Here is a 20,909-nt window from a genome sequence, read left to right as displayed (position 1 = left end):
ATTTTAAATAACCTTTATTTGATTCAGTTTTAACGGTCATTAAAATTCTAAATAATTATTACTTAACTCAATCGAAAATATGTAGGTTTAGTAGCTATTAAATACATGTAATTGTTTATTTAATATCACTTTACACTTGCAGTACCATTTATACCCAGCAGATGCCATATTTTTACAGTTTATATTTTGTACGCGCGCTACATTACCGATTTCCCACAATGCCGAGCGGCACAGTGTCGCTGCTATTTGTGCTGCGGTAGCAGCAACAATGCAGTTTTTAATGATGATGCTGTGAGCTCCTAAGCTACACTGTTCTTAACACCCATTCGTTCCAAATTGACACAACAGGGGAATTTACGAGTTGGCAAAGCGTCGTAGCGGCTGTGGTTTATTTTGTTGGTCAACCCGCTGAACCTGGAGGATCTTGTGAGGGGTGAGTAGCAACTGAAGCTAACATTCTCATTACTGGGCCAGCAAAGAGGATAGAGCATGCAGTATGTTGTGACCACTCAGGTTATAACAGGCTAGCTAAAGTGGCCAGATGAGACTTTATGTTTTGCCTCTGCCTTAAAATTTCATGTATGTCGATTCTTCCTGGTCCCGTTAAATGATGGGGGACTTATCGGATGCTAACACGGAAGGCTGGTCGTATTATGCAGCCAAGTCGTGTGTGTTTGGACCGAAGGCACACATCAACCGAACCGAATCGATGTGATGATGATATTCATGTGATTTTGCAAACAAACAATCTATTCATTTATCTATTATCTGTTTTTGTTTGAGTATCATGTTTGTTTTAGTCCTAAACAATTTCATATAAACCACTTACATTTCTTTGCTGGCAAACATGATAACTAAGAAATCATATTTTAGGAATTATTGAGATTGTGTTACAGTATTCCTGGTTGAAATAGACCAATTTTGTATGCCATGTTATTTTACATCCTGGTAACTAGGGTTGGCCGAGTACCGATACCAGGTATCGTGATTGGACCGATTTCAAGGTATTGGCAACATCGGCCTAACCTGGCAATAGCCAGATTAATAATTGGGATTCACACAAGAGACTTCTCCACAATATCAATCTGGGACCGCTCTACAGTGATTTGCTTGGGAAAGGCGGGACATTCTGTAGAATACTTCGATCTGATTGGATGATGAGGCATCTTGTTCTATGTCGCTCTGTGATTGATTCGAACCGCCAGTGGTTCGGATCGGTGGAAATCAATGGACTCGGTATAAGATGGATTCTCCGGAGTTTGTGAACTCATAAATACTGCGAAAATTCAGCTTGCAGAGCAAGGTTAACGGTACCAATACCCGCCATGTTTTGGCCATTTAGGAGTTCGAAATTAGGATTTAGAAGAATAGAAAATTGCCATTAATTTCATGTATTTTTAAAGGAATTGCTATAATGGGATATGTAGGTCTTTAAAATGATCTGTCAATGTTTTTTTTTTGACAGTACAAAACAGGGGTGTTGAGCCGGGCAGTTTACTGCTGTGTAGTGGGAGTGGCTATGAAATACTTCAACACACTAGAAACTGAATGCAAGTGAGATGATCGTCCAAGAAGGAGTTGCCACATACCAATTAACACCATCCCATGGGTGTGTGGACACCAATTTTCTCTCATGGCGCACCACTAAACAACAATGTAGTAAAAAAAATATGAATACTGATGTACTGCTGATGTTGTCTCGATTTACTCACTAATGGACGTGGTCAGTATGAAATCTGTGACCGAAGCTCTGACTTATTCTGTTGTAGTAATTGCAACAGGTGGATTCACATGTAAATAGTACCTGAATTTTCAGACAAATTCAGTGAAATGTGATAATTTCCTTTGGCACCCTGTTTGGAAATGTGAGTTAATCAACGCAGTCACACATGGACGTCACGTCAGCATAACTAATAAGGATTTTGGAAGTCCAAAATATACTCACTCCTCTATTGGCAGCATCGTGATTTATGATCACAATTAAAAAGAGAGTTGCTGTAAAATTACATGGTGAGAAACTGAAGTTTGTGTACTTGGCTGCATCTCTGGAGAACACCTTTGGCACTATTGTGGCAGGGCTCTATCGATTGGATGTGACCTTGGCAGAATGAAAGCCGTTGAGAAGCGTAACCCGTTTAGAAAGGTTGTTACTGTCCGTTGAGAAATAACACGCACTGTGTACTATTCACTGCAGGATGTTAGCGGTTACGTAAAAACCCATAATTCAGAAACTTCAGCCATATGGTGTGCCCTCCTCAGACCTTGGCTAAAACACAATGTGCTTGCTCAGCAGGAAAAGCTGCTCATGTGATTGTAGTGCGGAAGAATCATTTTACACTCTTAATTAAGTATTATTGGAGGTTTGTGGTCATGTTGGTGCATTTGTAAGCTTTTATGTTGGTCTCCCAAGTAGGAAAAGCTATTTGCTGATGCTGTTTGATTTGGAGCGTGTAATCACGATTGTGAAATTTATTAACCAAGGCAAGTGGACTGTTTTTGTTTGTTAAAATTGAACAATTTAGAAGCTTTTTATATTAAAGGTGAAATATCTTCAAAAAATAAGAACAATCCGGTTGCCTCGATTAAACTTTTGCAAAACTGTTATGTAATGTTGCAATCAAGACAATTCTGAGTCAGACGGGAAGGGAAAAAAAACAACAGCAGCAACAATTAACCCACCAGCCATTCTAGTTTTTGGAATGTGGAAGTACAACCTACAGTAGTATAAGGCTAACCCAGTATAAACCATTAAAAACCATAACAAGCACAAGGAGGACACACTCGACAGCACAGAGATTGAAACCTGGGATTTAATATGATAACAGCTGATTGATACAGTTATTAATCCCCCACTATTTCAAACCCTGCCGTAAATAGAGAAAAATCACAAGTAACGGCCTTCGCGAGGAATGAGTGACTACCGATACCAGTATTGCTATTGAGACGATTTTCAATACCTGGCCCTAGAAATGAGAAAAATTGCCATTAAATCATTTGCTCCCAAAAACATAAAAAACAGTCTATTTTAAATAAATATGTATGTATACCTTTTTTTTTTATGCTAGAGCTGGAGCATACAGAAGACTTTGATGCAGCCTCTGACCTGAAGAGATCGTTTAAAGCAATGGTAGTTATTACAAATAAAACGGCCAACAGGTGGCAGCAGAGTATAAGAGATCAATTTGATGCAATTTTAAGGAAACATGCTAGATTTGTACTGAAGTGAACACATTTACAAATGACTCCTCCGCTTCGCTTACATAGAATATTACAAAAGCCGCTAAGCTACAGGAATGAAACTGACCTTATTGGCCTTGTAGGAGTTAAGTTATTTACTCAGAATCTGTCAAATCACAAAGGCTGTTAGTTATGAATGGCATGTGACATAAGAATGATGACTGAGGTCAGTGAGAGCATTGATCCCCCTCACCGCCCCCTCAATGGTTGCAATTTTCATCTATCTGACTTACTTCACAGATAATGAAAATGTCTGCAACAGTTTTCTAGTCAAGAACTCCCTGAACGGTTCAAGCTCACAGTTTTATAGACTCAGTGTTGTGAGTCGTACTCCACTGTGAAAAACGCTATCGATTTTTCTCAACGTCCCGATTGACATTGTCTGTTGTTCCAAATCGATCTCTCTTTTGCCACAGTGGAGAACAGCGGCAGCATCAGCACTCAGTGATCCTATCGTAATCTTCTCTTATAGTTATCATTAACACGGGTGCTTATCATTGGATATGGAGGAAAAGAACAAATTCCATAGGCCTTCATAATTGCATTAAAAATAAGAGATTAATTGAAATGTCCGCAAAAAAATAATTAAAAGTGCATTGTGTACCTTAACAGCACGTATAATCACTATCACGTAAGGTTAACGTTAGCTATTTTAATATAGCCTAATATCGCTTGTTAGTTAGAACAAAATGTGAAGATGAAAATAAACCCAAATATCAAATATGCATACCATTTAGTTGACCTGGACTGACTTTTCTCTTCCATTGACAAATAAAGAGATTGATGGTCTGCCTGCCAGATCTTTTGTTTTATGATTGTATTTAGCTTTTTTTGTCAATGTGCCAAAAAAAGGTCTGTACAGGTTGAAAAACACAGACTGATAAATGAGGACACAGCAGTCACCGTTAGTGTCGGGGGGGGACATGTCAATTTGCATAAGTTTTCAATCATCACGCGCCGCACGATAGAACCAGAACGTTGCCTGCTGTAGCAGAAAACAGACAGGATATGATTTTTGCCATCTGCCGTCATCAGCTCTGACTGATTCACCAAATGCAACTGCCGCCTCCTTGCATGGCCTTGCTGCCCTCACAAAACCACAGAATCGTCGCTAAACTCTCTTCCCGTTTAAATAAACATCTGTTTTCAGAGATTGGAGACTTCTCTGGGCAGTCTGTTCCGCGTCATCCGTGTCAGAACAGCAGCGAGTTGTTTCATAATGATCATTTCTGACGTCAGCAGTTGTTGCGTCCTATAAAGTGCGTGAGCCGAAACGAGCAAAGGAAAAGCGGCATGACATGCTTGATTTTTGACATTTTGAGTAAACGCCATCTCCTCACGGCAACCACGCCTGCTGGTCAAGAAGCAAGATTTGTCATATGATGCCTTTTCCACTCGGCTATATTTTTCCACCAGCAGTTATAACGCTTAAGGCTCAAATTAAGGAGGTCACCAAAGCAGGTAATAATGCAATTTTGTGTCTTTTCTTGCTTCCCCAGAGTATGCTAACAACAGTTTTGCTATTCTTAGCATAGTCACATGCAAACTAGATGAAAAGCCAGTCAATTTGAACTGTGGTCATTAATCAGATTCAATTTCCAGGTAATGGCAAATGTTGCCCAGCATTTTTGAAAGGTCTACTACCCAACAAAACCCATCCAAGTGCTTACACAACCTTTCAAGTAGAAGTTACAAAAATGATCTAGATATATAGAATCTGCACAAAAGAGAAATAACCCTTAATCTACTTGTTCTTGGCTACTTGGTAGAGATTACAAAGAATTGTGTCCATTTTGTGGATTGATTGATTGGTTGTTTGACGCAACTGAGACAAAACATAATTTTCGACTTTGCTCCAACCAGTAAAGGCACTGTTGACTCATTCAACAACTTGTTTGCTGTCTACAGAAGGGCGACATGATGTCAGCAATGGGGAAATTAGGTTACGTCCATCCAGACTTGTTCTTTGCCACTATTTTTTCTAGTCATCAAAGCAGGAAGTCAACATGTTCAGTGAGATGTATTTTTAAAGTAGGGTTGCACCGATCACAATTTTCTGGCCGATCACCGATTTTTTTAAAAATTCGGACCTGATCCTGACCTGATTTTTGCTAATACCGATTTTTTTTTTCTTCATTACAAGCAACATATACCTTTAGTGTTCCAATCTTGTTTTATTGGAAAACATTGAACAATATCGGTAAGATAATACAAATGGGTTGTTTTAACTGCACCTGAATTAGTTCTTTAAAAAAAAGAAAAGAAAATCCTATCAGTTTATTTCTATGGGATCGGTCGATCATTTTCCAAAATTAAGGAAATCAGGGCCGATACATCGGCAGGCCGATCGATCGGTGCACTCCTAGATTAAAGAAATTGTGTATGCGGGACATTTGGTTAATAACCCATTAAGGCCTGAATAGAACCAAGCACCCTGCAGAATCTGAGAGTCAATCATCCACCCCAAAAAAATTGAGGTCTCTTGTGGCATACAACTGAGTGCATAGACAGGCAGTTAAGTTAGAGCCAGTTGACAAGGATTCAGTCTATAACTCTGTCATGTCAAGAACTAATCACCCTGGCTCCTCTCCCACAATCCATCAGTGTACTGGAAGATGAGGCTTCCGGGGGTTCTGGCAGCTGTTGTCGGGCCGTAGTCAAAACTGTTATGGTCTGGTTTGTTTGGCGAGCAGAGCCTCTCTAGAGGTTTCTGCTCGTCTGTTGCTGCCAGGCCAAGATAAAACCATTTATTTTTCAGAATTAGCTTTCGGCATAAGATAACCTGGGTCAATGAAGAGGTCAATGATTTAATGAAAGCCAAGGGACAACTGCTCCTACTCATACAGTGATTTGCAAGCAGTTTTAATAGCCATCATGTGATGCTTAGTACATTTGAGGGATGTTGTCTGCAAATCTAATTTTGACTAATCCGTTGATTTAATTGATTTGTTTAATAATCAAATGGTAGTCACAATATATAGAAGCCTACTTTGCCAAAGAATCGGTAGAAATATTCAGCCCACTGGCTAAAAGCATCAGCGCTAATCTGATGTTACACTTAACTTTGAAGTCTGACATTGTTGTCTGTTGTGTCTTCCTGAAGAGGGAAGCTTTTGTTGAGGAATGTCTATAGTCTTGACAAATTTTGTTTTTAACAATGAAGACAAATACAATCACTGACAAATGTGTTGAGTCAAAGACCAAATTCAGAACCTGCTGAATGGCCATTAGATGTCTCCATGGCAACCTATAGCAAATGCAAAATGAGAATGTTTCGGTTTACAACCAAAAAATAATACTTGGTCAATATGGTAACCACAATTGTTATTCCTCCTTAGCCTTGCATAATTTCACCTTATGAGGATTCTTGTAATAGGCCGTTGGTACAAAGAGCAAATTGTTGAGTCATGGCTTCAACAGCTGCTCCCCTTCGCCCGTTGTCCTTTGTAACTCCGCCCTTCCCCAGCAGCTGCCTCCATATTTTCTCCTCAGTCTCCATATCCTCTATCACAGTTAATAACGACAAGGGTATTCTGCAAGAGCAATGAGCCAGCGAGGACACAAATTCATGAGGGTCGTTTGGAGTCCCAGCAGACAGAATGACATTTTGTGTTTTAGGCAGGTCACCTCCTGGGCCCATATTTCATATTGCATTATTTTTTTTGTGAGACATTAAATCAGTCCTGAGCTATAAAACATTTTGTACCACACCGAAGAGCCATGAAAAAGTGACAAAATAATCTCCCCATCACCTCGGTTATGTGTTTTCCTGTCACACGATGGATGCCTGATCATTTAGGGGGAACTCAGCCTATCCAAATAAATAATTCTAAACAAATGAAAGCTGTATGTAAAAGGAAATGCTAATCTAATAATGAGTTTAGCATTGAATGCTAGTTTCCAAGTCATTATTGCGATGAGTCACATTCACTGCCACTGACGGCTATTCACGTAGAAAATCCATTTTAACTGGACTGGCAGTAAATGAGTTAATAGAAGTGTAATGTTACAAATGAATAATACTACTACTAGATTTTTGAAAATGTTTTCATCATTAACGAAATAAAAAATCCATCATCTTGATATTTTAGACTTTAATGTTTAAGGTGAAGGCACGTGTCAATTGCTACAATAGAACTCTGTTATATCATTAGCTGTCTCACAGCTTAGAGGTGCAGTAGGTAATGTGGCATTATTAATGATTCACACAAAGTACAGGGCAATCAATGCAAATCGAAGATGACCTTTGTTCCAAGAAGATACAGTATCCTGATGGGCATGCTACAACCCTAGGGATTGAGATTCGAATTTCTCAGTGGGTTTTAGGCCACAGATTAGGCCGAGCAGTCGAAACATTTGCCAACATCTGTCTGCCTTTACCCCCGTGTCACTGTACTCGTGCTACAAGTAATCAGCCCGCCTGTTTGCCACACACACTCATGACTGAGCAGCAGGATGCCAAGCAGTATTCTTAAGGTCACATGCGCGGGGATCTTTTTGGACTAGCTACACCAGAATCAAATTACTTGCAATCATTTTTGGAGAATCTGATCTAGGGCTGGGCGATATAGCCCCAAAATTCTTATCATGGTATAAACCGCATGCCTTTACGGTATCGGTATATATCACGGTATAGAATTATGTGGTGTTGTTGTTTTTTTTATTTAAAAAATAATTTGCTTACTTTTAAGTTTAGTTTAGTTTATGTAGTCCTTTATAGAAGCTAAATAGATTTTTTTAAAACAATAAAAGAATACAATTACTTTGGATAACAACATTTGTTGTGCAACTCTCAAATCAAAGTTATGGATATGGAGTATGGCTTGCAGCGTGCAGGCTAGCTAGATTTGATGGGGGCCGTGGTGAAGGAACTCGTGTGCATGGCACAAAACAAACTAAAAATTAATATTATTAGGGCTGCAGCTATCAAATATTTTGGTATTCAGATATCCTACCGAAAATTCTAGCGAATAATCGGGTACAGTAATTCCTGGACTACAAGCCGCTACGTTTTTCACTTGCATTCAACCCTGCGGCTAATACAAAGGTGCGGCTTATCCATCAGATCACAAGGGGGTGCACTATAAAGCGCAAACAAACCAAGTGAGCCCAAATACAGTAGGAGAGACAGAACAAGAGCGAGACTATTTTCCCCCTCATTGTGGAAAATAAAGTAGCGGGAACCCAGTGCAGTAACATTAAAAAGACCTGCGGCTTACAGTCGGGTGCGGCTTATATGTGTAGTTTCTCCAAAATTTAGCTTGCGTGGCTTATAGTCAGGTGCGCCTTGTAGTCGTGGGGGGATGGTGGATAGGGGAGGGGCACTCAAAGTCAACGGTATGTTGTGCGCGCCGACGTATTCAAGCTCAGCCCTAATGTGATGACGTCACCAACATGGGCTACCGCGGTAAAACGGTAGCGTCAAAATCTCTACCTTCGGCAAAATGTATACCTTGTATTGAATATACCGTTTATATCGCCCAGCCCTAATCTGATTTTGGATAAGCTCAAGATAACCATTTGTCTTGTTCTGTTCTTTCTCAGGTTTCCTGAGTGAGAAGAGAATTTTCCTGGGGTTCAAAAGTGGTTAGACTCCAGATGGAAGCAACGGGGCCACCCAGTTTGACCTGTCTTTGAGCCACCATGCCCACCCCTCATCACCCATTGAGGGGTGCCCGTCCCCAGAAGTGGAACTCTTTCCTGACTTGATTTGGAAGAAATGCATTGCATAAAATGGCCTAAGCTTTTTTAGGCTATCACACACTAGGGTACATATTATTTTACAGGTGAAGCTGGGTCCTTAGGACCCAGAAGAGGCAAACACTGCTTCTTATTTTTTTTGAAGGACAACACTTTAACAAAGCTTTGATGATATAATACTCATCCCCTCTGCCTGACAAGGTCGAATCATGGCTGCTGCAGAACCCCATAACATTGATTTCTTGGTGAGACAAGGGGCGGACTGAGTTAAAAATGCAGCGCAACGGTGGCGGACTAGGCGGTGGTGGACAGCCATGGGTGCTAAGGCGTGTGCGTCTCACCTGGCTCAGTTTCATGCTTTTCTTCATTCTGGTTTTCTTCCCACTCATTGCCCACTACTACCTCACGACCATTGATGAAGCCGGGAGTCCCGATAAGCGGATCTTTGGGCCCCGGCCCGGCGGCGAAATGTGCGAGGCCAAACATGTGCAAGATCTGTGCCGCATACGCGAGTCCGTCAGCGAAGAGCTGCTGCAGCTGGAGGCCAAGAGGCAGGACCTCAACGGTGAGATCACCAGGCTCAACCTGCGCATCGAGGCCTGTAAGCGGAGCATCGACAGTGCCAAGCAGGACCTACTGCAACTGAAGAATGTCATCAGTCAGACGGAGCATTCCTATAAGGAACTAATGGCCCAAAACCAGCCAAAGTTGTCTTTGCCTGTCAGATTGCTTCCCGACAAGGAAGACCCCGGGCTCCCACCACCTAAATCTTCCCGCTCCTGCCGCCTGCACACCTGCTTTGATTATGCCCGCTGCCCACTAACATCGGGATTTCCTGTTTATGTTTATGACACAGGCTCCTATCCATGGGGGGAATATATTGATCCACTGGTTAAGCAGGCGTTTGCCTTGTCGGTTAAAAATAATATTTATGTAACTAATAACCCCAGCGTCGCTTGTCTTTATTTGGTATTAGTCGGGGAGCTACAGGAGTCTCCTACTTCCTTACCGCCAAATCCGTCGGATTTGGAGAAGCAACTTAAAGCTCTTCCTTACTGGAGATCAGATGGACACAATCATGTACTGGTACATCTTTCGAGAAAGTCCATGACACAAAATTTCCTGTATAATGTAAGCACAGGGCGAGCAGCAGTAGTTCAGTCCACCTACCTGGAGCAGCAGTACCGTGAAGGATTTGACTTGGTGGCATCCCCACTGGTTCATGCCCTCTCAGAACCCAACTTTTTGCAAGTGCCTCCTCAGGTACCAGTGAAACGGAAATACCTCTTCACCTTCCAGGGGGAGAGGGTCGAGTCGCTGAGAAGCAGCTTGCGAGAGGCTCCTCAGTCATTTGAGGAAGAGATGGACGGAGATCCACCAGCTGACTACGACGATCGCATCATTGGCACGTTAAAGGCAGTGCAGGATAGTCAGTTGGATCAGGTGCTCATAGAGTTCACCTGTAAAAACCCCAAACCGAGTTTGCCAACTGAGTGGTCGCTTTGCGGAGAGCGAGAGGACAGGCTGGAGGTACTTAAGGCATCTACTTTTGCCTTGGTCATTGCTCCAGGAGATGGGCAGCTGGTTGCCTCGGCAGGCTGTGGGATGAGACTTTTTGAGGCTCTTGAGGTTGGAGCCATCCCCGTCGTCCTTGGGGACCACTCCAAACTACCCTACCACCAGTTTATTCGATGGAGTGAAGCTGCCATTATGGTCCCCAAGCCGCGTGTGACAGAACTACATTTCCTGCTGCGTAGCCTCTCGGACAATGACATGTTAGCTATGAGACGACAGGGTCACTTTCTGTGGGAAACCTACTTTTCCACCTCAGAGAACATACTTAATACTATCCTGGCCAACATTCGCACAAGGATTCAAGTTCCTGCTGCACCCATTAATGAAGAGCCTGCACAAGAAATCCCCCATAAAGCAGGTAAACTAGCAGGGACTGATGCCAACTTGGCAGACAACGGCGATCTTGATTTGGGTCCTGTAGAGACGGAGCCACCATACGCCTCACCGCGCTTTCTCCGCAACTTCACGTATACAGCAGTGGACTTATACCAAACGTGGAACCGTGCTCCGGGCCCTTTTCATTTGTTTCCCCATACTCCACTGGACCCCGTTCTGCCCTCTGAAGCCAAATTCCTGGGTTCGGGTACAGGCTTCAGGCCCATCGGCGGGGGCACAGGAGGATCCGGGAAGGAGTTCCAGGCATCTTTAGGTGGGAACGTTCCCAGAGAACAATTTACTGTAGTCATGCTGACGTATGAGAGGGAGGAAGTGCTTATGAACTCCTTGGAAAGGCTGAACGGACTGCCATATCTCAACAAGGTAGTGGTGGTGTGGAATTCACCCAAGCCTCCTTCTGATGACCTGCTGTGGCCTGACATTGGGCTTCCCATTGTGGTGAGTTTCGGGCCAGAAAACAGTTCAGTAGTTATAGTTTGAGCCCCTTTGAACAATATATCAACAGCAAACTAAATCCAAAGAACAAAAAAAAAAAGGAAACCCTTGTTTTCACTGATATTATTCTGACCAAGCTCGTGGTTTGCCTATTTGCTGCCCTTTATTATTAAGTTTCCTCAGATAAAAATCCACGATAAGGTTCTAATGTTTACGGACCAAACAGTAACTATGAATGTAACTACATATATCCAAACGTCACGATAGGAACATATAAATAAAGCTGTCCATGCATGTACTTAAAAAAATATAGCAGTACTACTACAGTAACAGTGTATCGTGCTACCCTAGTTCATTGTGAATCGTTGTTAGCCGAGGACCTCTTTTATAGATTCAGCACTTTTCTACCTTAAAGCCATTTTTCACCTACAGGTCGTCCGTACCGAGAAGAACAGCCTCAACAACCGTTTCCTTCCCTGGGATGTTGTGGAGACCGAGGCCATCCTCTCGATTGACGACGACGCCCACCTACGTCATGACGAGATCATGTTTGGGTTCAGGTCTGTTATGTTGACTCAATTCAAACAATCAAATACCCTTTTTTTTGCTTATGAGTTCAGAAAAAAATGTTGTTATTTGTTTTATTTATTTTTTAAGGAGAGATCAGTGTTATTCATTTGGCTGCCTTTTATTACTCTTTTCATTTGTTAAAAATAAAATATATAATAAAAAATTAAAAAATACATTCTTTTTTTTTAAAAGAAACAAATTGTGGTTAAGTCACAAAAAATGCAGAAGAACTGCATTCCTAAAAAAAAAGCCAAGGCGATAACCACATAATGAAGTAAAAAGTACCAAGATAAAAATGTTGGCATCTCGACTAGTTATACAGTAAATATAAACCTGTAGCGAAATGATCCAAAAAAATTATTTGTGTAAACCTGCTCCTCCTTGCCTTCCAAATATGTCTACAACTCACCGTAGGAGCATCTTGTCTAGACTTGTGTGTATGTGCACAAGGTCATTTGTGGGAAAATGACTGCAAAGTGTTCCAGAATTGCTCTGGAATGTGCCCCCAGCTCTACTCGAGCCCGGGAGAGGAACGATTTGTAGTGTCTGCTTGTCAAGGGAGCTTAAGGTGTTAAATATTTTAGCTGTGTTGCACCCAAGTTGTGTCTCGGTGAATATTGTGTCCTGTGATCCTTAGGAAATATCTAATTATATTTTATCAAACTGTACTTCTTTGGTCTGACGTTGGGTTGGTCGAAAGCAGCCACGAGCCAAAGCCACAACGACTTGACTTTCACCGCCTTCCAGTCTTTTCACACATACTCCTGTTTGTTTTCCTTATCTCAGAGTTTGGCGAGAGGCCAGAGATCGTATCGTCGGTTTCCCTGGGAGATATCACGCCTGGGATATCAACCATCAGTCCTGGCTCTACAACTCCAATTACTCCTGTGAGCTCTCCATGGTACTAACAGGAGCGGCTTTCTTCCACAAGGTTTGCATCCCCACCTTGGAGAAAAACGCCATCCCACCTCACAGGATGTATCTAACAGTATCTCTCTCTATATTTCCCCATCAGTATTACGCCTACTTGTACTCGTACGTGATGCCCCAAGCTATTAGAGACATGGTGGATGAGTACATCAACTGTGAGGACATCGCCATGAACTTCCTGGTTTCGCACATTACCCGCAAGCCGCCAATCAAGGTCAGTGATGGCGGGCAGTAAGCCGTGTATCCCTGCCCCCCAAAGGCCCTGCACATACTCACTGCAGACAACGGGGCGCTCTAAAACAGCCACACGGTGGATGTCAGCCCTACTCGCTCATGGCCAACAACAAGGCGCTCTAAACCACCACAACTACAGATTATCAGAAAGGAAAATGTATTTTATGCGTGGCGTCATCCTTGCTGTTTGTCTTTTGAGTCATAATTTCCCTCCTCAACTTGTGTTGTTCAACTGTGGAAGTTCTACGCAGTTTCTGTCCTCTCAGTCTCACTATTACTCACACTGACACATCTAATATTCCCCACAAAGATAACTCGCAAAGGAAGATCAAATCAGAACATTTTTGCGAGTATATTTAATTTCCTGGACACAGGAGACGTGAAGCCAGTGGGACCAGATAGTCATTGCATCATTCGTTTGATTTTGACCGTTTCAAAGGAGAACAGGATCACTCTGTAGATTGCGCAGATATCCTGCCAAAGCTGGTCATTAATGCCTGGTAGTTGTCCTAGCTTAGCTAGAGTGAGCTAGGAGACATTTTATACCATTTTTGTCATGATTGAAAACGGTTCTCAGGTGTCCTAGTAAAAGTTCTCTCTTTGGTCAAAATACACAAAGGATAAAGAACGAGCGGAGTAATCAAGATTTTAGTGAAAAGTAACGTGTCGAGTCGAACATTGATTTTGATGCATGGCTTCATCGCACATGGCGTTCTTCATTCAATTTATTAAACGGTTCAGCTTTTCCACCATGTTGGAATTTCTCTCCTTCATAAAAGACGTAGCAAAGAGAGTCATCTAATCTTGATCTACAAAAAAAACTGTGCTGATCTCAAATCCAAAGCAATGCAACTCTGCCATCTACAGGTTTCTATTAGTCATTGCAGTGGTTTGCAAGTCTGAATTTCGCAGGCGAGCTGGGCGAGACCCTCTTCCACGTCTTTTTTTTTTTTTATGTACTTGACGAATATATTTGTCGGTGCCAGTGAACTGTTGGATACCAATTTAAGAATATAAACGTCCACCGCAGTGAATAATTAATGCATTCCGCAGTGCAGTACGTACAGTAATGACTTTGCATTCTGTCTCATTATACAATAAAATGCTTTTTGTTTGTTGTTGTTTTTAACTCATTTGCTCCCAAAAACGTATAAAAACGTTCTATTTTAAGTATTGCCCTGGTCCCAAAAAGATATTTATACGTTAAAAAATAAATAAATAAATATCCTAGAGAATACAGAAGGCTTTGATGCACCCTCTGACCTGAAGAGGTTGCTAAAAGCAATGGTAGTTATTACAAAAAACAACCAGCAGGCGGCAGCAGAGTATAAGAGATCAACCAGGGCCATGTTGCAAAAAAGCTCTTTTCCCCAGTGTTTTAAACACATTTGCGAATAATGATGAAACTTATCTATATTCTAATGGTAATTGCTGTAAAATGGACACAGATACAATATACTTTTTTCCTGATGAAAGAAGAGACTCTAATCTTTCTTTTGGTAGGTTTCATGTTTTTATAGCAATTAAACACAATATTCTGTGGACCTTGCAAAATCTGTCAAAATCCAGAACAGCCGGGAGCGTAGGAGGTTACTTCGGTGAAAATGGGAGTGAATGAGTTAAAAACATGTGGGTTCCTTTTAATTCCTGTCTTTTAAATTCATTTGCATGGGGAAAATTAATTTAATATGCAGTAAAGGGTAAATTAAACTATGAGCTTGGTCATGGAATAAATAATGTAACATTGTAAGACAAGGTACCTCTGTACATTTGATAGCAAATTTCAGCAATCTTAGATGACGAGCTCTTCTGTTTTACCAATTTATCACCCGGAATATAAATTGACCTCTCTCGCCTTCCTCAGGTGACGTCTCGCTGGACCTTCCGCTGTCCCGGTTGCCCACAGGCGCTGTCGCACGACGACTCGCATTTCCACGAGCGCCACAAGTGCATCAACTTCTTCGTCAAGGTGTACGGCTACATGCCGCTGCTATACACGCAGTTCCGCGTGGACTCGGTGCTTTTCAAAACGCGCCTCCCGCACGACAAGACTAAATGCTTCAAGTTCATTTAGCGGCGGGCCGAGGAGCCAAAGCACGGAAGGAAATGACGACCAAGTTGGATGGAAGCATAGGGAGACGATGCTGGAAAAAAAGGGCCTAACTGCCAACCTCAAGAAAAAGCCCATCAAGTGGATCATGATCCCGCTTTTCGTGTCCTTCTCATCAAGCTTCGTCGTGAACCACTACAGATGTTTTATACTCCTGAAAGCGGTTGTACAGAGTGTACAGAAAAGAGGATAAACTCTTCGTAAAGATGGAAACGACTTGGTCACAAACGTTGACCCGCAGACAGCTCCATTGCCTCTGGTTAGTTTCATTTCAAAGTAATGAACTGTACTTCTAGTACGTGTACGTAACAGAAGCACTGATTGTCAAAAGTATTTTATTGAGATTTTTTTTTTATGATTATTATGTGCAAATGGCTATTGTTTTCATCCCATAGACACCTGATTTAGGACATTGACAGAAAGTTTGGGCTCAGTCATGTTGAGTTCAACAAGTCACCATAATGCCTCAATTTTGTCATTGAAACCAGCCAACAAATGTTTTCTTGTGTGTGTGTGTGTGTGTGTGTGTGTGTGTGTGTGTGTGTGTGTATATGAATGTATGTATGCGTGTCCCGGTGCTGCAGTCTTTTGTGGCCTGCTTTTTAACCTATCATTTATTTATCTTTTTTTCTTTTCTTTTTTAATATATAGGAAGGAGCATTAGGGTCATACGGAAAAGTCAAAATATTACAAAAGTCTAGTCCTAACAAGAGCAATCCTGTGATTGGCTGGCCCTAATCAGGACAAGCAGTATATAAAATGGTTGGATGGACGAGAAGTAATTTATACAAAATATTTTTTTGGAAGAGCTGAGAAACACATCCAGCAACTTTTTGTGGCGTTTTGGGAAAACGTCGAAATATTGCTAAACTATTCAGACCAATTGATGTCCTGGGATTGGCTGACGATTAGTCAAGGGTGTGCCGACCCTTATGAGGACCAAAATAATAGAAAATTATTTTATTAAATAAGTGATAAGCAACAAAAACCTAGCAAGTTTTTGTGGAGACTCCCTCCACAGCGTGTGTCCAAACTACTTAGTAATAAGTAAAAAAAAAAAAAAGAATTGTAAAAAACAAACGTTTTACTCCCCAAAAATAAATGTCAAAATAAGCGATGATAAACCAACCTAGTGACTTTTTGTTTGGTGGTTCAGAGGTGAAATGTAAATTAGCACCACTACTCTTAAATCCACTCATTAATGCACTATATTGACACTGGGAAATAAAGAGATACAGTAATAATGCAAAGATGTAACAAGAAAAGAAAAAAAGAATTGATGGCTTTGTGCTCATATTGGCATCATTTCTACACAATTCAAACTTCTCACCAACTGTCCTAACACAACTTGAAAAAAACTGAGGCTGATTCTATACCGTACGTTTTTCCTCAATGTAGCCCTAATGCTCCTTTTGTCATTTGTAACAATGTCCACATTTCAGAACGTGGGTGGTTCTATTGTCCTGTTGTGACATGCACAATCTCAGCTGCCAAATGCCACGCAATTATTATTTGTTTCACCTTAGTGACGTGAAACCATTAGGATTAAGGTAAAGTGATGTAGGTGCGCAACAGTACACTATGTATGACTGAAATTCGATGTGTCCCACCGTGTATGTCCCACTTGTACAGAACTCAAAAGACAAGATGTTTAAATGTCACTTTACAGTGTCGCCATATTGGTTTCACTTTTATTTTTTAAGAACGTAATTGCTCCATAAATGTTTTCTTTGCCAACCAGGTACGAACGATGCAGTCCGGTACGCCCGCAAGTGACGTGATTCATTTCAGCATCATGTTTGTGATCCCAAAGTCTTCTAAAGAAACAAACTGGATCCCGTTGTTATGTCGGGATGCTTTTTAAGAAACACGTGCGAGTCCATGGTTCTTGTATATTTATTGAATACATTATTGACTTTTTTTTTTATTGACTGACATGCAATAAAATGACAGGACATTGGAGTCTCTGATCGCAAAGATGGAGGGCCAAGGAAAACTAGCGTGTGCCATTTTCCTTTCGGAGGGCTTTCTTGTGTCCAAACGGTTCGACAGGAGTCAAGGTAGGAACAAATTTAGGAGGCAGTTTTTTCCCCTTAAAGCTCCAAACACAATATTCTGTCCGCCTGCCTGCCTGCCTGCAATGCCCCTCTTCAATTTTTTTTGAAGACCTCAGGGGCTTTCTAACCCTACAACCCCATCTGAGGCACTAAACGGTTCGGCTGGTATTTTTTAAACCCGCCCACGGGATGGGGTTTTGTGGCACAGCTGGTTTTCCATGGCTCGGAGCGGGGAACAAAAAAATCTGGGGAATGCTGTAGTCATTCTGCAAGGTGCGTCAAGTGAATCTTGTCCTCGAGTGCGTGGGAAAGAGGCTCGTTATTCTGAACCAGCAGGAGGCAGGTGAATGGAAATAAAACATTTTAAAAAAGAAAGAAAACATTAACAACATCATCTTGACTTCTGTTGTCTCATGAGTCATGTTTTCAATTGTGTGTTATTGAGGAATGTCATTGTTATGAAATAATTTCTTCTGCATGTTTGTGAGATATTCCATGCTGGAAGAGGCAAAAAAGTTGCGCTTGGACGCCGCCCTGACCTGAAAGGAAAATTTTATCTAAGCCCACAAGATGTGAAAATGCTCTTCTACAGGTTTGATATGTTTTTTTTCCCCCTATAGTGGAAACTCTACAATGCATGATGTGCCTTAGCCACATCGGGTCAGTCTTAGACAGAAATGGATAAACTGTACTGGAGACTCAGCTCCTCCTCTGGATGCTCATTACGGCAGTAATATAAGTTCTATGTGGAGGATAAAGAATAGATATACAGTATATATCAGGGAGTGCTGTTATATTGTCTATATTTGTCTTCAGGTATCTGTACAAGTAAGCTAACAATGTCAGGCTGGGTGTTTATGGAACTTCCCCTTGTATTTTAGCATTAAGGTAGCCGAGGCTAAATGGTTGTCTTAAATACACAATGATTAATTGCCTTTATGTTTAGTTTGACATTAAACCTAAGCAGAGAGTGGCAATAAACAAGTTGAAGCCTCTTTTTAATGAGTATTACTATTTGTAAATGCTAATTATGCCACCAAACAGTGCTTGTATCTTGAGTTTGTGAAAATTGCGAGGGGGGAAAAAAAGTAAGTTGTAAAATAAATATATCATAGTACATTGCATTTTCACTGTATTAAATGTTTAGCAAATAATAATGAAATATTTATATTATATTTATAAATATAGCAAACATTCCACCTTTTTAATACATATTTTTACTTTTACATTTTTGTCCGCTTTAAAAATGAAATGTGGCTACTTGAGCACAATTTTGCCAGCCCTACTTTTAGCCTAAATCGCTCACGATGAATGGGCGTCGGAAGTTTTGTTCCAATAACGAAGCCGCCGACATGGCAGTTTGCATATCTCTCCGCAGAAAGTGCCGCGTTTGTGCATGAATGGACTCGGCCCACTTTGTCAGAAGGCTGACTGGTGAAAGAGGCTCAGACGAGCTGCTGTGCCCAATCCTTTAGGAAGACTGCAGGAATGCGGTTTGACTCCACGCCCTCACATCACATATAGCCAGTTATGTCCGTTTGTTTTTCAAATCTGGTAAACCTCTTGACTGATTAAAAAAAGGATGATTTTGCATAATGCATGTCAACAAACTGTACAAAAAAGCACAGCTTGTGAGTGTAGTTGCAGCATGTGGTATAGGCCCTTTTTCTTCTTTTTTAACAGTCCATGTGTTTTTGCTTGTCGATGGCTGTGACCCGTGAAGTGTCTGCTATGCTGGTGGCTGCAAAAGGAGGAGCCCGTCCGCCCCGAGCTCTTTGGTCCGAAAGGTACAGAGAGAGAAAATGTCTTTTTATGCTGCGTGGAAAGGCTGTTCACATTGTAAACGGTTGCTGCAGGTTGCATGCAAATTACTGCAGGCATGAAGGGTACACATGGCCCAGTTAAAAGACAAGGTTTTTCCCAGAATCATTCAAATAGTATAGTCTTTTTCTCCCCAAAATCTTGTCTTTTAACAGGGGTGTGTTCAAGCTTTATATCCACTGTAAAAGTAGTCACGTCCTTCTCCATGGTTGCTTCAGGATCTCAAAACTTCCACCTACAAGGTAGCGTCCATGGAATGCTGCAGGTATCCTGACCCCGTCTTTTCCCACATTGTGGACCTGATTTACTGAGATCCCAAATAGCAGGCGCTAAATAGCGTGCTCACTCGAACAGATTGGACCCGGGAAACTGCTCTGGCAGAATCCAAAACCAATTGTCACAGTGAGCTAAAATGACCACAACGCAAGGAAATGCAGTTGAAAGGAGTTTTGTCATAGATTATATGGCATGACTCCTTCTTGAGATTGGCTCAGTCTGCCCTCATTAAGAAACTTGAAAACTGCATTGCTTTATAGGCAGTATGTCACAATAATTTTTGTTTCTGGCATTTCAGAAACATACTACATATTTCTCAATCTTTTCAAAAATCTCTGAATTCACTTTAAAGGTTATTTAAATGAATTTTACAACACTACAGTCAACCCTGTTATTGGTAAATATGTCCTATAAATTAAAAATGTGAGTTGGATTTTCTCTATGCGTTTTTGATAAATCACATTGCCCATTTATTAATTAAAAAATCCTCTAAAATGGAATGTGCTGCAATTTGGCGTGTTAGCAGCTCAGCTTCCACATCTGTTAGCGTGAGCAATCAAGTTTGCGCCGCTTTCCGCTGGCTTCAGTAAATCAGGCCCTTTGCGTCGGTGAGCGTGTGCCAATGACACACCTGCTGGCCCTCAGCATCCTTCATCTCAGTCCAGTGGGCCAGTTGCTCCTCGCCGGTGCTGCTGTGGCCCAAGGAGACCCAGCCCAGCCGCTCCCGAGGCCTCATGCTGCTGCGGCGGCAGAACACGGACAGCACCAGCGACACGTCGGACAGCTGGAAAAGAGCCACCTGGAAGACGAAGGTTTCTTTGTAGGCGGGGCTGGGCTGCCCGCGGCACACGGCAGTCTTGAACTTGGACATCTCTTTGCCCTTGGAGTCCAGCATGGTCACTGTCACGTAAGTGTCTGCAAGGAGGATGTTGGGAGAGAGCCATCAAGTGGTGGAAAGTGAGTATGGCAGCCAGATTCACACACTGCAGCAAAGTGCTTGGAATTTTACAACCATTACAGTTTTGTCTAAGGAAAAATAATCTAATTGAAGAAGAAAAATTCCGCTAATATTGCGATTGTGATTCTATATTAAATCACAATTATTTTTTTCAAGCTCTTCCCGTGTATTTTTTTTGAGACGTTTGATACCACTTTTTTCAGGCCGATACCAGTATGAGTAACTCTTGAGGAGTCTCTGATACCAAGTACCGATATCACTAGTACTTTTGATACATAAAAAAAAAAATAAAAAATTTTTTTTAAGAAAGATGTTTATATCTCAATTTAGCATGTTCCATAAAATTGCATGAAAGTAATACCAATTTTCATCTATCCATCCATCCATCCATTTTCTTAACCGCTTAGTCCTCACAAGGGTCGCTGGAGCCTTTCTCTTTTTTTCTTTTCTTTTACAGCAATTTAGCACCCAACTTCTTTTTTTTTACAATAGTGAACCTGTTTTTACAAAAGAACATGATGTAAATGCCTCTGGGAAAAGTATAAAGTGTTTTGGGGTTTTGCCTTAAAATATTTATAATAAATGTAAAAAATAAAGCTGACTACCTCAC

At 41.4% G+C, this 20,909-nt stretch overlaps 2 protein-coding genes across 5 annotated transcripts in view; one reads left to right on the top strand and one right to left on the bottom strand.

Moving 5' to 3' along the window:
• Window positions 1-235: 235 nt before the first annotated feature.
• extl3 (exostosin-like glycosyltransferase 3) lies at window positions 236-17,644 on the top strand. Of its 2 annotated transcripts, none has more exons than XM_077553387.1 (6): window positions 236-433; window positions 8,782-11,346; window positions 11,776-11,903; window positions 12,700-12,844; window positions 12,929-13,057; window positions 14,942-17,644. In XM_077553387.1, the coding sequence occupies exons 2-6, from the start codon at window positions 9,211-9,213 to the stop codon at window positions 15,149-15,151; spliced, it is 2,748 nt and encodes a 915-aa protein (XP_077409513.1). In that variant the 5' UTR covers window positions 236-433; window positions 8,782-9,210; the 3' UTR covers window positions 15,152-17,644. The 2 variants fall into 2 exon arrangements, with proteins under 2 accessions (XP_077409513.1, XP_077409512.1); XM_077553386.1 differs by lacking the exon at window positions 236-433 and adding an exon at window positions 4,532-4,698.
• The window catches only part of syt14b (synaptotagmin XIVb), a 16,076-nt gene continuing 12,012 nt past the window's right edge, over window positions 16,846-20,909 (bottom strand). For all 3 annotated transcript variants that reach the window (XM_077553390.1, XM_077553391.1, XM_077553389.1), the window contains one exon: window positions 16,846-20,256. In XM_077553390.1, the coding sequence (XP_077409516.1) occupies window positions 19,925-20,256 (332 nt within the window). In that variant the 3' untranslated portion in view covers window positions 16,846-19,924. The remainder of the gene's footprint in view (window positions 20,257-20,909) is intronic.

The sequence above is a fragment of the Vanacampus margaritifer genome, chromosome 19 (assembly GCF_051991255.1).
Source record: "Vanacampus margaritifer isolate UIUO_Vmar chromosome 19, RoL_Vmar_1.0, whole genome shotgun sequence".
In the NCBI taxonomy this organism is placed as follows: Eukaryota; Metazoa; Chordata; class Actinopteri; order Syngnathiformes; family Syngnathidae; genus Vanacampus; species Vanacampus margaritifer.
The sequence above is the reverse complement of the archived record's forward strand: the minus strand, read 5'-3'. Positions and strand labels throughout refer to the sequence as shown.